The 14,081-nt window shown below is 39.4% G+C and overlaps 1 protein-coding gene across 1 annotated transcript in view; it reads right to left on the reverse strand.

The window, feature by feature from the left end:
• GYRA (DNA GYRASE A) overlaps window positions 1-14,081 on the reverse strand; it is a 287,743-nt gene that overhangs the window by 144,138 nt on the left and 129,524 nt on the right. The window contains exons 5-7 of the mRNA XM_089450417.1: window positions 6,331-6,375; window positions 4,806-4,904; window positions 4,524-4,610 (exon numbers count right to left, since the gene is read on the reverse strand). Coding sequence (XP_089306543.1) covers window positions 4,524-4,610; window positions 4,806-4,904; window positions 6,331-6,375 — 231 coding nt within the window. The remainder of the gene's footprint in view (window positions 1-4,523; window positions 4,611-4,805; window positions 4,905-6,330; window positions 6,376-14,081) is intronic.

Raw genomic sequence — 14,081 nt, forward strand, 5'->3', positions numbered from 1 at the left:
AGACTAGTTGTCCAATCTGTGGGGAGCCCTTGTTGTATGATGTTGTTGAAGATTTTTGTAATGTGAGGTGCAAGAATCTTTGAGCCCCACTTTAGATATTCTGCTTGGATTAGTCTTTTGCTTTTCCAACACCCAACTTCTTGATACCCAGCTCTACCACTTGTATCGTGAAGAGTTCAGTATTAGTGTTGACCAAAGGGGGAGAGTCAACCTTGGGAACCTGCTCATAGAGTTATCTTGCATAGTCAACCCATTTAGAAGCTGTAATATTATTTCCAAATTGTATCTTTTTCAGTTGGAGCTCCTTCCAAAATAATTTGGGAATATTTTTCCCAAGGAAGATTAGTTCTTCCCTCCTTGGAACCATGAAATCGACCTTTTTCTTGCTTAATAACTGCTTGTAAGATTTGAGCTTTATGTTATCCTTGTTTGACTCTTTCCACATTCTCCTTGCCTTTTTGCATTCCTCGTCAAACCAAGCATTAACTGAAAAGCAATTTGTTTCAAACTTCTTAATTTTTGTTCTTTTTCACTTTGCAAGTCCGCATTGAGTTAAATGTGTTAATTCATAACTATGAAGGCTGTGAATTGTAATTTTCTCCTTCTAAAAGAGCCTCTCTAGCGTCATTTTGAAGGTATTACAATTTTCTAGAGTCAAGAATTCTACCTTGTGGGAGATTTTGTTGGACATGCTGAATTTTTGACTCTAATTGTTTCTTTCCAATCCAAGAGAAACATAAATAAATTGGCTTGTGATCTGATTTCAAATCCCACAACTGATCTCCAACCAAAGCTTCTTCCATTTTCTCACACAAACCATGCGAGCAAATTACATAATCTGCCACACTTGCTCCATTGTAAGTATTGCAAGTGAAATTACCAGACTTTGCCCATCTAGTCAAGCCATTACAAATGACTAAATCAAAGGCCCCACATAGAGTAAGCAATTGTTCACCAAAGAGATTGCAGCCCTTGTCCTATGAAATTCTTTCCCACTAATGATTACTTTCTTCTCTAAGCAAAATAGGGTCACAATCATCTTTACAACAAAGAATGCTAGCTTGCTCACTTGTAGTCCTAGCATTGAAATCACCCACTATAAGGACTTCACCTAGCTGCGAATATGTTGCAATATCCGCTTTTAACGCTGCAAATGGATCTTTGTGGTCAAGCCCTCTACCTTTGTAGATTTTTGAAACCTGTGCCGCAAAATAGCATGCTGCAATTCTAATGTGGTTTCCATTTTCTGATATTTTAAACCAAATGAATTGCTTATTTGAGTCTTCTTTCTTCTAACTAAATGAGACGACCTTCTTTCACCCTTACTAAAACCATGATACCCCCGTGCCCTTTGCCATTCCCTGCTGCCTTGTTCCACACTGCCATCTTCCAATATCCTTCAAACAAAGGTGTCTTGCACCCTTCATGCTCATGTGTTTCTATGAGGCAAATTATGTCTCTATTTTCACCAATAGGCCCTAATCCAGGTCATCGTCTCCATGGGTAACCTCTGCAGTTCCAACAAACTAATCTTAAGGAAACCTCGGTATGACTTGATTGCTATTTATTTTTATATGCAAGACTCACATTTGAGTCCTTGTCCCTGTTTTCCCATACCGACCTTGCTTTCTGATTTCCTGTTGAAGAGTTTGTTGCCTCTTATTTATTACCATCTTGCTACTTTGTTCTCGAAGGAGGTCCAAATTGCGCTATCACAGCTTTGCCTTTATAAATCCATGCTCTCTTTCCTTCATCTCTTGTTTCCCTAACCTTTAAAATTTCCTCTTCTTTCCTCCTGTTGTTTTACAGTTAAATCTTCTTCTAGGAAAAACGAGAACCCCTCAAGAGATGTTTCTTGCTTAGAATAATATATTATCACGCAAGCTAGGCATAATGACTTTTATGGGCCTAGCTCTCTCCCCATTATACTTACCCACACTCCATGCTTGGCATATTTGTCCTTGCCATAGCAACTTGTCTTTCAAAAAGTCTCTTGCAAGGTCAAGAGTACATTCATTTTTCCCATAGTCTTCCACCCCTTCAATAATTATGTTTGTTGCCCTATTTTGTCTTTCCTTGCCTTCACTATCTTGCATGTTGTCAACCTGAATATTTGTTTCTCCTTCCTTATTAGCAGAATTTCTAGTAACTCAAGCCCAAGTTTTGGAAACTTTGGTGGAATCTCCTTTCATTTCTTCTTTGCGTTCTCTTCGTGGTTGTTTATTTGGGCAATCATTTTCCCTTTATCCTGGGATGATTTCACATTCACCGCCTCTGTACTTTCCACCACACATTTCTTTATGTTTTGCACATCCGCCTTCATGCCTTGCCATTATGTCTTCCCTATCAGGAGAGTTCCCTGTAGCAATGCCACTTGTTCTTTTAAAATTTTATTGCTTTCTGCTAAGGCCTTGTTCTCAACCGTTATTATACGAATTTTACGATCTCTTTCCTGCCCTTTAGCTTCTAAAACCTCCAACCTGTGTATTGCATTTAACAATTCTTTCACATAAAGATCAGATGACCAGGTGAGAGATGTGGATGTGGGACTATATAAGACAGAATCATCAATCACTTTTCCTTTGGACTTCTTGTTGCCACGTGCTTGTGGAGGAGACTTGTTTGAGTGTTTTTTGCGAAGGGCTCGATTACTTTTCTTTTTAGACCGTTTCTTCCTTGTTTGCTCCCATTTTAGACGGGTTATTCTTGATTTTAAAATGCCCCAATATTGTTTGGCATTGACCCAAACCCACTTGCCAGCTTTGGCACATGAGGCAATTTTCACTTCTCCTAAATCATTTGTCTCAAATGTTCTAAAATTTCTGGTTCCCTTGTCATGTTTGAATGCATTTGCTGCTGCTTACTCACTGCTCGATACTTCTGCTGCATAAAAACTCCCTGCCCTCACACAGCTCACTATTCACTGCTCGCTGCTCTCACTACTGCCCACACTGCTCACACTGCTCTGCTCATACTGCTGACCACACTGCTCACCACGCTGCTCTGCTCATAAATGCCCTGAAAATTTCAACTGACATATAATCACTGTGTATAGCGCTTCGCCTAGAAAAACCCTCGTATTGTGTTCTCCTATCAATCCATCTTGCGCCGCACTTCCAGCCACGCTGAAGATAGTTGATCACTGTAATGTTGTCATTATGTATCCCCTGTCTGCATAATTACCTCTACTGCCTCCAATTACAATCTGTTGCCTCTACTGTAGCTGGCTGGACAGCGAATAGCACCAGACCCCTAGTCAACAGTGTTTTCTTCAGTGCTGTATGAGTGTTGTCGGGAATGGCCAGACGCAATGGACAGGGCATGACTCCGTATGATGGCACAGGGAACAGGATACAGGCATGATGATTGGTCGAATGGGTTGGTCTGAAACAGTGGATGCATTATGGATCAGAGTGACAACGGATCGGGGATCAACAAAAAGAAATTGAAGGAAATGAATAATGGCGCAAGAATTAGGGTCAGCGCACCAGGTGATCAGGCATCAAGTTGTCAGAAACAGTTCAAAAGGCTGAGGTTACGATAATTACAATGATGCGGCGGGAATGGCCAGACGCAATGGACAGGGCATGACTCCGTATGATGGCACAGGGAACAGGATACAGGCATGATGATTGGTCGAATGGGTTGGCCTGAAACAGTGGATGCATTATGGATCAGAGTGACAACGGATCGGGGATCAACAAAAAGAAATTGAAGGAAATGAATAATGGCGCAAGAATTAGGGTCAGCGCACCAGGTGATCAGGCATCAAGTTGTCAGAAACAGTTCAAAAGGCTGAGGTTACGATAATTACAATGATGCGGCGGAAGTTTTTTTAATACTGCAAGTGGTCAAATGGAACAGTCCAAAGAAAACAGCGGCAACTTGGGCAGATGGTTGTAGACAGTGGATAGGAGATGGATGTATCGTTGTGAAGAAGCTGGATCAATACGAAGCTCTGATACCACTGGTAACAAATGCTAGAAAAGGCAATTTGTATCAACTGAATATATATTATTCGAATGAAAAATGAAAGATGATTTACATTTCCTCAAACAGTATACCTAAATAGGCAGTGACTGGTCACAAGGTTGATTTGGTCATACCTTTTGGACAGTGACCTTTCATAATAATAATAATTAAATTGTTATAATAATTATTTATTTATTTATTAGTATATGTATTATTTTATTAATTAATTTTATGGATTATTTATTCATAACAAATACAAAGCCCACTTTTAGAATAGCAGACAACCCAAACATCTAAAACATGAGAAAACATCCCCTGCTGGATAAGAAAGCTATCAAGACAATCAGACCAGAATCTCATAAGCAAGGAATTCAGCAATAATTTTCATAACCAAAGAAATGCCACAAACCTTGTTCTCAGACATTAAGGGGTAAGAAACCTTGAGAATATTTGAAGAAGCTATAATATATAGGGAAGGCAGAATAATTCATCCACATGCAGATGAACAGAAGTGAAAAAGAAAGCTGAAAATTGAGAGCAAATGTCTTTACCGTGGCATCAGGATTATGAATAAAAGCAAGCAATGCATCTGCAACCTCTCCAAGATTGTGAGGAGGTATATAGGTTGCCATACCAACCTGAAGGTACATACAGACAATTTTAAAATCATAAGTGTTCACTTCCTAACATTTCCACAAATATTTATAACAAAGAAACACTATGCACAAACAAAAGGAAAGACCGTGATACTCAAACTCTTGCAACCATCCAAAATGTTGCAATACACCCTGAAACTGAGAGCTGAAACATCAGTTAAAAAATGGAGTACTTACAGCTATTCCTGTAGCGCCATTTAGCAGTACATTTGGGAGCCTGGCGGGTAATAAAGATGGTTCCTTTTGTGACCCATCAAAATTTGGGACAAAATCAACCTGCAATCCAAATGCACATCAAAGTTAGAGACAAACAGGCAACCATAACACAAAAGCTCTTCATCTACACATGAATAAATATCAGTGATAAATATCTCAAGTGAATAACAGCAAATAACAGAAACATAACCCTAATTGTGAAAGCTTAAAGAATGTGGCATTGATTAAGAAATGAAATTCCCCAAATTCCTTGAATTTTTTATGCCTTACACTGTACAGTAAACTTATATCATTCTTAGATTATTTTCATGAAAGTAAAGACGAGTGCTTACAGTACTTCTATTCTCACGCATTTACCAGTTGAAGGCATGACTGATATGAAATCTATAGGGCATGCATTCAATTCTGAAATATTTAACATGCTGAAAAGAAGTATGGAAATGATTTTAATCAAATACAAGAACAGAATATAAGAATGCAGCCAAAATTGAGAGCAGGAGTGCTCAGTAAGAAAATAAATTTTGGTGCAAGGATTGTCATTTGGGAGAAGACGCAAAAAGCCAAGAAAGAGTGGAAAAGGACGAAGATGACCATGAAACAGTTGAACAAGAGAACGATGTCTTGAAATGACTATGAAGTTGAGCAATACAAGCTATCGCAGAATGTTCAAGTGCAGAGGGTTGCAAAATTCTCTTTAACTATGCCTATTCCAATAGAATAACAAAAGAAAAAAAAAACAACAACAACAACAATCAAGTAATTTGTCATCGTGATTATGTCCGAAATGGAAAAATCATTAATGGTATAGATAATATTCCTTAATTAAATTATATACTTTCCTTGTATGTTTTCCCAATGTATATTTCAGAACTGCTATTCATAATATTACACATTTTCTTTCACACAATCAGGAGAAAATTCACCAAAGTCTTTTTGTCACATCACTTCCCAAAAGTCCCCCAATTTTCTTGCATTTCACATTTTTTTCCAAAAAATAAAACTATTGTTTTTCAGAATAATAATTTATTTGTATGTTCATGTTGTAAAACATTGGAATGCTTAGAAACACAGCCAAACGATCAATGTTGGAACTAAAGTTTTCTTTGCTAATACTCCTAACACTAACCACGTTTTCTTCATAAGATACGCTTAAGTGTTCACTTGCGGCACATGTGACTTATCAAATCTAGACCCCATATTCTCATTAAAAACACGTCAACAATAACAGAAAATGTCTATCCTCATTCAGAAAATAAAATATCATACCAGAACCAAAAAGTGATGGTGATCATAATGATAACGACACAAATTAAGCTCAACTACATATAATTCACACTCCAAAATATTACAAGTCCACGCAGCATATGGAAAACACCTTAAAAATATCAAGCAACAACATGATTACATACAATTAATCAAGATTCAGGATTCATATAAATAGGAAATCAAAAATGAAGAAACACAGGCAAGTAGGGTTATCACTCACCGTATCTAAATCGAGGTCTGCCAGAAGCATTGCCTCAGAGAGTTCCTGCAAAAAAATGGGAATCCACTTAAATATAGTAGGTAATAAATAAAATTCTTCAACCATAAACAAGTTCACTAATTAATAATGAAGCTCCAATCCAGATATCTGTAACAAAGTTCAATTCTTCAACATTTACAAAATCAATAGCCCACGGAGATTTAATAAAATAGCGTTGAATTTATCTAATTTATAAAATCTTAGAGCTCCTTAATTAAACTTCAAAGAGTATAACAATTGCTCATCACAGAATCTTTTATTTTTCATCTCTGTTTCAACATATTATGACAACTCCAGTCAAAGTTTAACACCAGCACTGATTATGCAGTTAGAGATGAAAGTGCTCTCGTAATCCCTTCAAATTCTGTTTTGGTTATTACCCGCATTTGTATATGGCTGTCAAAATGTGCGAGGAATATAGCCTTTTATTGTGTAGAAATACATGAATTTTATAAACAATTGATTCACAGATTGACTTGTCCTTTGCTCTTGGACTGAGATGCAAATGTCCAGCGATAATTATACACATCACACCAAACTCAAGAATCCTCTGAATTAAGAGAATTTATGTGGAACCATTCTCTGTGTATTTTCCATATCGTATTGTTCATTGCTTATCTACACAAATAGCATTGGTTTATTCTCTTATAGCTAAACCAAGGATCAAAACTCCCCCCTTCGCAATTCATACATGATATTGTTAAAGAAATTATTTTCCCAGGCTTCTTTGTGCCCGAACTCCACAAAATATGTCTTTTTGTCTATGCATTTATCCTACCAGCTTTATCAGTGTTTGTTCTAGGCAAATTATAAACCCTACTACATTAACAAAAAGAGACACTTTCGGCCACGACTTAACTCAAGCAGTCATGAGCCAGACCTCAGATCTCTCCCCCAAAGATGGAGAGGTCAAGGATTATGTTAGTATTTGTACTATCGAATGGTGTTCTAGTCTCGAGACTTTGTGGGAAGGCTAAAACACATGAAATCTCCAAAACCCAAAAATTGTTTCTGGAAATTCCACCTAAAGATGGATCAATTAAATTAATTGACCATAATCTAAAATTTCGTAAGTCTAGCTTAGAAAAAGTGGTTATTTAATAGGAATTAATTGGGAAATGTGTGAATCATTTAGAAACTCACACAAATCGACTTGGAGATGATCTCAACCATCGAATAAGTTTTAATTGTGGTCATTGGAGTCCCCAGTGGAGATTATAAGAAGATGTCGATGGGTACATGGAAAACACACCAGCGCAGATACTCAGTTGCCTAGGTTGGTCGATCTCCCAGTAGCAGGAGTGATTTAGCAGTGGAGGTCGACCCAGGAAGCGAGTAACAGGTGAAAAGAGAGGTCAAAGGTGATTCAGAGGATGTTTTCCAATTTCAAAGAGTCAAAAAGGGGAGCGCAAATTTTTCTTCAGGAAGCAACGCATAGACTGCACAGTTGCTTCAACAAAGTAGTTTGATTTCACTGAACTGGAGGATGTTTTCAGTTCCAGAGGCTAGGAAGATTTTCCAGAGGGCCGAAGAATCATTTTCCTAACCAGCAACAAGCAAGACTACAAGATTGGCAGCAGTTCCAGGCCAACCATGTGAGGGTTTTCGCTAGGGTGATGCAAGGCCTACGCAAAGGAGGTGGACAGCTCGCTTTTCAGAGGCAGTCAAGATTGTTCAAAGAGAGGCTAAAATCCATTAATATATTTTTGCCAGTATTTCTCTTGGGTAGAATCGCCAGTTTGGAAACATTTTATTGTACTTAGAACTTCGCTGGTTCAACTTGTTTTCCCACATTGGGTTGTTTTCCAGTGACTTTTGTCCAAAAATAACGGTGTCAATTTAATGTGTGTGTGCTAGCATTTCTCAGCGTCCAGCGCTTTTAGTATCCAAAGTATCTTATTTGTAAAGATTACAGTGTGATTAATTCGTTGTTGTCATAGCAATAAACTACATAAATAATTTTACAGTTAGATGAATTAATTCCAAATGATGCAATAGAAATCTCGTAGAATTTTTCACATGGTATCAGAGCAAGTTTGACAAACGAGAAGCTCATAGGCAAGGAAACAAAAATTTGTTATTCAAAGGGACAAACAAGACGAATTTTGTAGGGCTGCGTAGTGCCTAGCAAGGCAGTGCGAATTGTTGGGAATAATTTGATTTTCAGTTGCAGGCGGCAGAAAAAGTTTGAATTTCCCATAAGTAAGTCTAGCAGGCAAAGGGAGCAACAGCCGCTCAAAATTTGCACTGAGAAAATTTTCTTATCTGGGCATAGAGAGTTTTGCAGCCGTTTGCTACAACAAAATCAATGTCGGGTGGAGAGAAATAGCACTCAGATTTATACTCAAGACGTCTTCAGTAAATTCCTCAGATATTTCCAGTATGGCCATGGACAGATATGATATTCAGGGTTCTTCATAATTTTCTTCCATATTGAGCGACGAAATTGCTTGCTTATCTAGCTCAACTTCACAGGTTGTCTGGCATATAGACAATGAAGCATTAGCTCACATGACAAGGGTGAGCGAATATTTCTCTAGCTACAATGAAGAGCAGATGGACTTCCAGATTACGATGGGAAACAAGACGAAGTGCACTCTAGTGAGGAGAGGTACCATCAATTTTCAGAGGGAGTCAAGAGCAAGTACCAGTGCTACAGATGTGTTGCATGTGTCGAGATTAGGCATGAACCTGATTTCAGTATCCTAGCTACAAGATAGGGGATATGATATTCACTTCGTAGGGAACAAGGTGTTTGCAACTTTGTCAAACACCCGAGTTGGAAGAGGGTAAGGCCTATTGGAGATCAAAGCAATAGATTGTACAAGTTGCAGTTTGATTCTCCAATGGCACTAATAGGCAATGACAATAGCAGTGGAAAGGACATGAATGAGATATGGCATAAGAAAACGGGACATTTACATCATTGTGCACTTAGAATGCTCAAGGAGACTGTGACAGTTGTTCACAACTTGGCATGGAACATAATATTGTGTGCAAACAGTGCATGCTTGGGAAATATGCTAAGGCAGCATTCCCAAGAAGTGACAGTAGAGAAAATGACATGTTAGCACTTATACATCCAAACATTTGTGACCCTATGTCCACTAAAGCTCTCAGTTAAGCCGAGTATTTTGTTACCTTTATTGGTGACCATTCTAGGAAAACCTGGATCTACTTCTTAAAGACCAAAGATGAGGTCTTCGATCGCTTAAAGGAGTTTAAGGCTTTGGTAGAGAATGCAACAAAGAAGAAGATCAAGGTTCTTCGCTCAAATAATGGTGGAGAATGCACAGATAAGGAATTCACAGATTTCTATGTGAAGGAAGGCATTACAAGGGAGTGGACAGTTCCATACAATCCACAACAACATGAGGTAGCGAAGCGGAAAAACATATCTATAGACGGTGTTGTAAAAGCATTGTTATATAACTAGGATTTGCCCAGGTTTCTATGGGCAGAGGCATGTAAGTTGTAACACAACAGTGTATATCCAAAATAGGATTCCTCATAAGGCATTGGGGAAAGATAATGCCAGAGGATGTCTTTGCAAGAAAGAAGCCTGAGGTAAGTCACTTAAGGATCTTTAGCAGCATAGCTTATTGCCATGTACCAAATGAGAAGCGTACCAAATTGGATTTGACAGCAAAGAAGGGGCTTCTAGTTGGGTATAGTCAAACCTCAAAGGCATACAAAATCTATGTTCGAGCAGCAAGAACATCTTAGTGAGACGAGACATAAAGTTCATGGAGGGCAGAGCCTTCAAGAGGTCTCGCGAGATGCCAGCAAGAGATCAGAGTGAGGCACAAGAAGCTCCATTTGTCTAGCAGCAGGGGCAACCACAGCGGCAACCAGTGGGACACTCGCAGGGATCCAATACAGTGACCAGCAATAGCATTTCCTCAAGTGCAAGGGATACAATGAGATCACAACATATGGAGCAATAGAGGCAAGATGAGGAGGAGTTAGTTGAACCTCCCACCACTAGTGGTCGAACCAACAGAGAAGTTTGTCAGGCATTGAGAGATGTGAAGGAGTTCACTGGAGCTCCTATAATGAACAAGAGAGAGCACAGACAGCCTAACAAGTACTAAGCATTGGTAGCTCAAATTGCAAAATCATCCAGCTTTCAAGAAGCCGCACAGTATCATCATGAATGATGTTTGGGAGGTGGTTACGAGGCCTGAAGACGGGTCAGTTGTAGGTTCTCAGTGGATGTACAAGATCAAGTACGCTGCAGACGACAACATGGAGAAGTACAAGGCTAGATTTGTGGCAAAAGGGTATGTGCAAATAGAAAAGATAGATTAAGAGGATACTTTGGTGCCAGAAGTCAGATACACTTCTATCAGGTCAATTATATCCCTAGCAGCTCATATGGAGTGGCAGATTCACCAGATGGACGTCAAGACAACAATCTTGAACAGGTTGATAGAGGAGGAGGTGTACATAGAACAGATAGAGGGCTTCGAGACTCATGAGAGGTGCACTCATGTGTGCAGAATGAAGAAAGCTCTATACGGGCTCAACATGGTATGGTTGGGTTGATTGCTACTTGCAGTAGATGGGATTCGTCAAGAGTGACATAGATCCCAACCTTTACTATTTGTTAGTAGAGGATGAGCCACTCATCCTAGTGTTGTATGCGAATGATCTCTTTCTAACATGGTCATCACGGCTCATAGAAGACTGCAAGAGGAACCTGGCAGCACAGTTTAACATGAAGGATTTGGAGTTGATGCACTATTTCCTAGGATTGGAAGTGTGACAGAAGGACAAGAGATCTTCCTTGAAAAGGAAGATATGCCACAGATATTCTAAAGAGATTCATAATGCGGGATTGTAGACCCATGTCTATGCCTATGATCACCAACTGGAAGAAAATAGATGCATCAGATGAAAGGGATGTTGACCCCACCTTGTATAGATAGCTCATCGGTGATCTCATGTATTTGGTCAAGACTAAGCTAGATATCTGCTTCACAGTCAATACCTTCAATCAGTTTATGTTGGAACCGAAGAGGCTAAATTGGACAACAACAAGGCACATTTTGAGGCATGTGCGCGGCACAGTAAAATATCGGTTCAAATATACCCGAGGGGATGACATCAGACTTGTGGGTTCACAGATGCAGATTGGGCAAGCAATTCAGTGGATAGGAAAAGTACCTCTGGGTACTGGTTCAATGTTGGATCAAGGATGGTTTCTTGGTGCAACATGGAGCACAATCAATAGCATTGAGCTCTGCAAAAGTAGAGTATATGGCAGCGAGCACAACTATGTGCGAACTGCAAAGCTATATGGCTTCGGAAACTGTTGCTAAGCTTGTTCAAGCAAAGTATGGAAGCGACCAGTGTCTACTATGATAATCAAAGCAATGTTTTACAACTCGGACTCGGATTCGGACTCGGCCGAGGATCGACTCGGACTCGGACTCGGACTCGGTAATGACTCGACCGGCTCGATTTCAATGACTCGGTCGTTGTAAAAAATACATTAAATATTTATTTTTTTTATAAAAAAACATAATTTTAAATATTTTAAACATAATTTTAAAGATTTTCATTCAAGTTTCCAAACACACAACATTATAATATACATGGAAGACAACATATGATCAAAGTAGGCTCATGAACCAATCCATTATATCAAAATGGTACGGTGGTACCCAATGGCAATAGTAAATACATAGTCAACTGTAGTCTGTCATACATGATCAAAGACTCAAGAGTCAAAACAAAATACAAATAACCAAGGAGGCTAGTAGCTACTGCCAGAGGAGCCAAGATCATCTCGACCAATCTCTGGATCATCATCATCAGAGTCAGACAAGGGGCCCCATGGCTCCTCCTCATCATCATTGTCTCCAACTGCAACTGTAGAAGTGGTGCCAGTACCACTAGGCTGTGCAGCAGATGCAAGCTGAGATAGAGTACAAATGCGGCTGCGCTTCTATCGTGGCCGAGCAGAGGAAGTCGAAGCACCTACAACTGGAGTCCTACTAGCTGGCTGTGAGACTGAGGCTGGTGGATTGGGATCTGCATTCAACTGAACATGCTGTAGTGGATCTCCAACATCAAGTTCATCAAGATCCTCATCAGGATCAAACTCTGGTAGACGACTCTCCACTACCCAATCTGATGTTGGATCAATGTCTTCCAACACAATGGGATCTGAATCAGGTCTTTTGTTCAGCAATTGGTTCCATCTGAGCCGAAGGTTGTATTGGACAAAAACTAGATCATTCAACCGTTTTTGCTCCAAACGGTTTCTCTTCTTTGTGTGAATCCTCTCAAAGACAGACCAATTGCGCTCACACCCAGATGCACTGCAAGTTTGACTCAAAATACGAATTGCAAACCTTTGCAATTCAGGGCACTGGCCACCAAAGGCCTCCCACCATTGTGCTGCAAAAAACATAGGAGTGTAATGAATTATGAGTTAGATGAAGGCTGAAGCTCAACAAAATTACAAATTATATCTAACTTTCAAATTATAAATGATTTAACAAACTTTAATAAAAAAAGTAAAACCATTAAGAAATTGAAAATTGAAATTTTTGTTTACCTGGCTCATCTGCTTCTCTTGCAATCTTTGCTAGGTTCTTCCCAAAGGTACCTGTTGCATTGCTGAAGGATGTGACCTGTTGATGTATCAGCAGCTGATCAGACTCCGATGGGACCATGCGCTCAATGCAATCAACCAGTCCATCTCTGACCTCCCCCTCAAAGCTCCTGACTCCTTAGCTTTATAATGATACCGTGGGTTCAAAAAATACCCAGCTGCATGTATAGGGCAATGGAGTTGATTGTTCCATCTTTCATCAATGATTGCCCAAATGGGCCCATACTTTGCCACTCTATCCTTGTATGCTGTCTTTATTTGCTCCTTTGCTTGATCCATAGCCTCATTAATGAAGCCCATAGCCAACCTTTCCCCATCCACCAACCGCAACACCTTAACTAGTGGCTCAGCAAGCTTCACAATCTCTGCTGCCTTTCTCCAAAAAGTTTCATCATGGACTTTCCTTTTCAATTCTCTGCCTTCTGGTTTGTTAGACCAACTGCTTTGATTCCAATCATCACTGGAAAACATCTTTTGCAAGTTTCTATGTTGGGAAAGCATAGATTGCAATGTCAAAAAATGTGTAGCAAATCTAGTGATGGCAGGCCTAATAATATCCTTGCCTCCAGTGTGTTTCCTCATGAGACTCAAAACCAGTGTATGATTGTAGATAAATTTTGTTATGCTTTTGGCATTATCTACAGTGTTTCTGACCCAATCTAATTTTCCAATATCCTCAAGCATGAGGTCTATGCAATGTGCAGCGCATGGGGTCCAAAAGATGGTCTTGTGTTTTTCCTCTAACAGTCTACCAGCAAGAACATAGTTAGAGGCATTGTCTGTGATGATTTGAACAACATTAGCCACCCCCACATCCTGAATAACCTCATCCAATAGCTGAAACAACAAGTGGCCATCTTTTACCTTATCAGATGCATCAACTGATTTTAAAAACATGGTTCCCTGTGGGCAGAAGACAAGAAAGTTTATGATGGTACGGTTTCTTTGATCAGTCCATCCATCTGACATGATGGTACACCCTGTTCTTGCCCATGATTCCTTGAAATCTTGCAAATACTCATTAATTGATTTAATTTCTTTCTGCAAACGAAACCCCCTTAGCTCTTGCATAGTAGGGCCTTTGAAG

The sequence above is a fragment of the Pinus tabuliformis genome, chromosome X (genome assembly GCF_031772625.1).
Source record: "Pinus tabuliformis cultivar Carrire ecotype Pingquan chromosome X, CPIR1, whole genome shotgun sequence".
NCBI lineage: Eukaryota > Viridiplantae > Streptophyta > Pinopsida > Pinales > Pinaceae > Pinus > Pinus tabuliformis.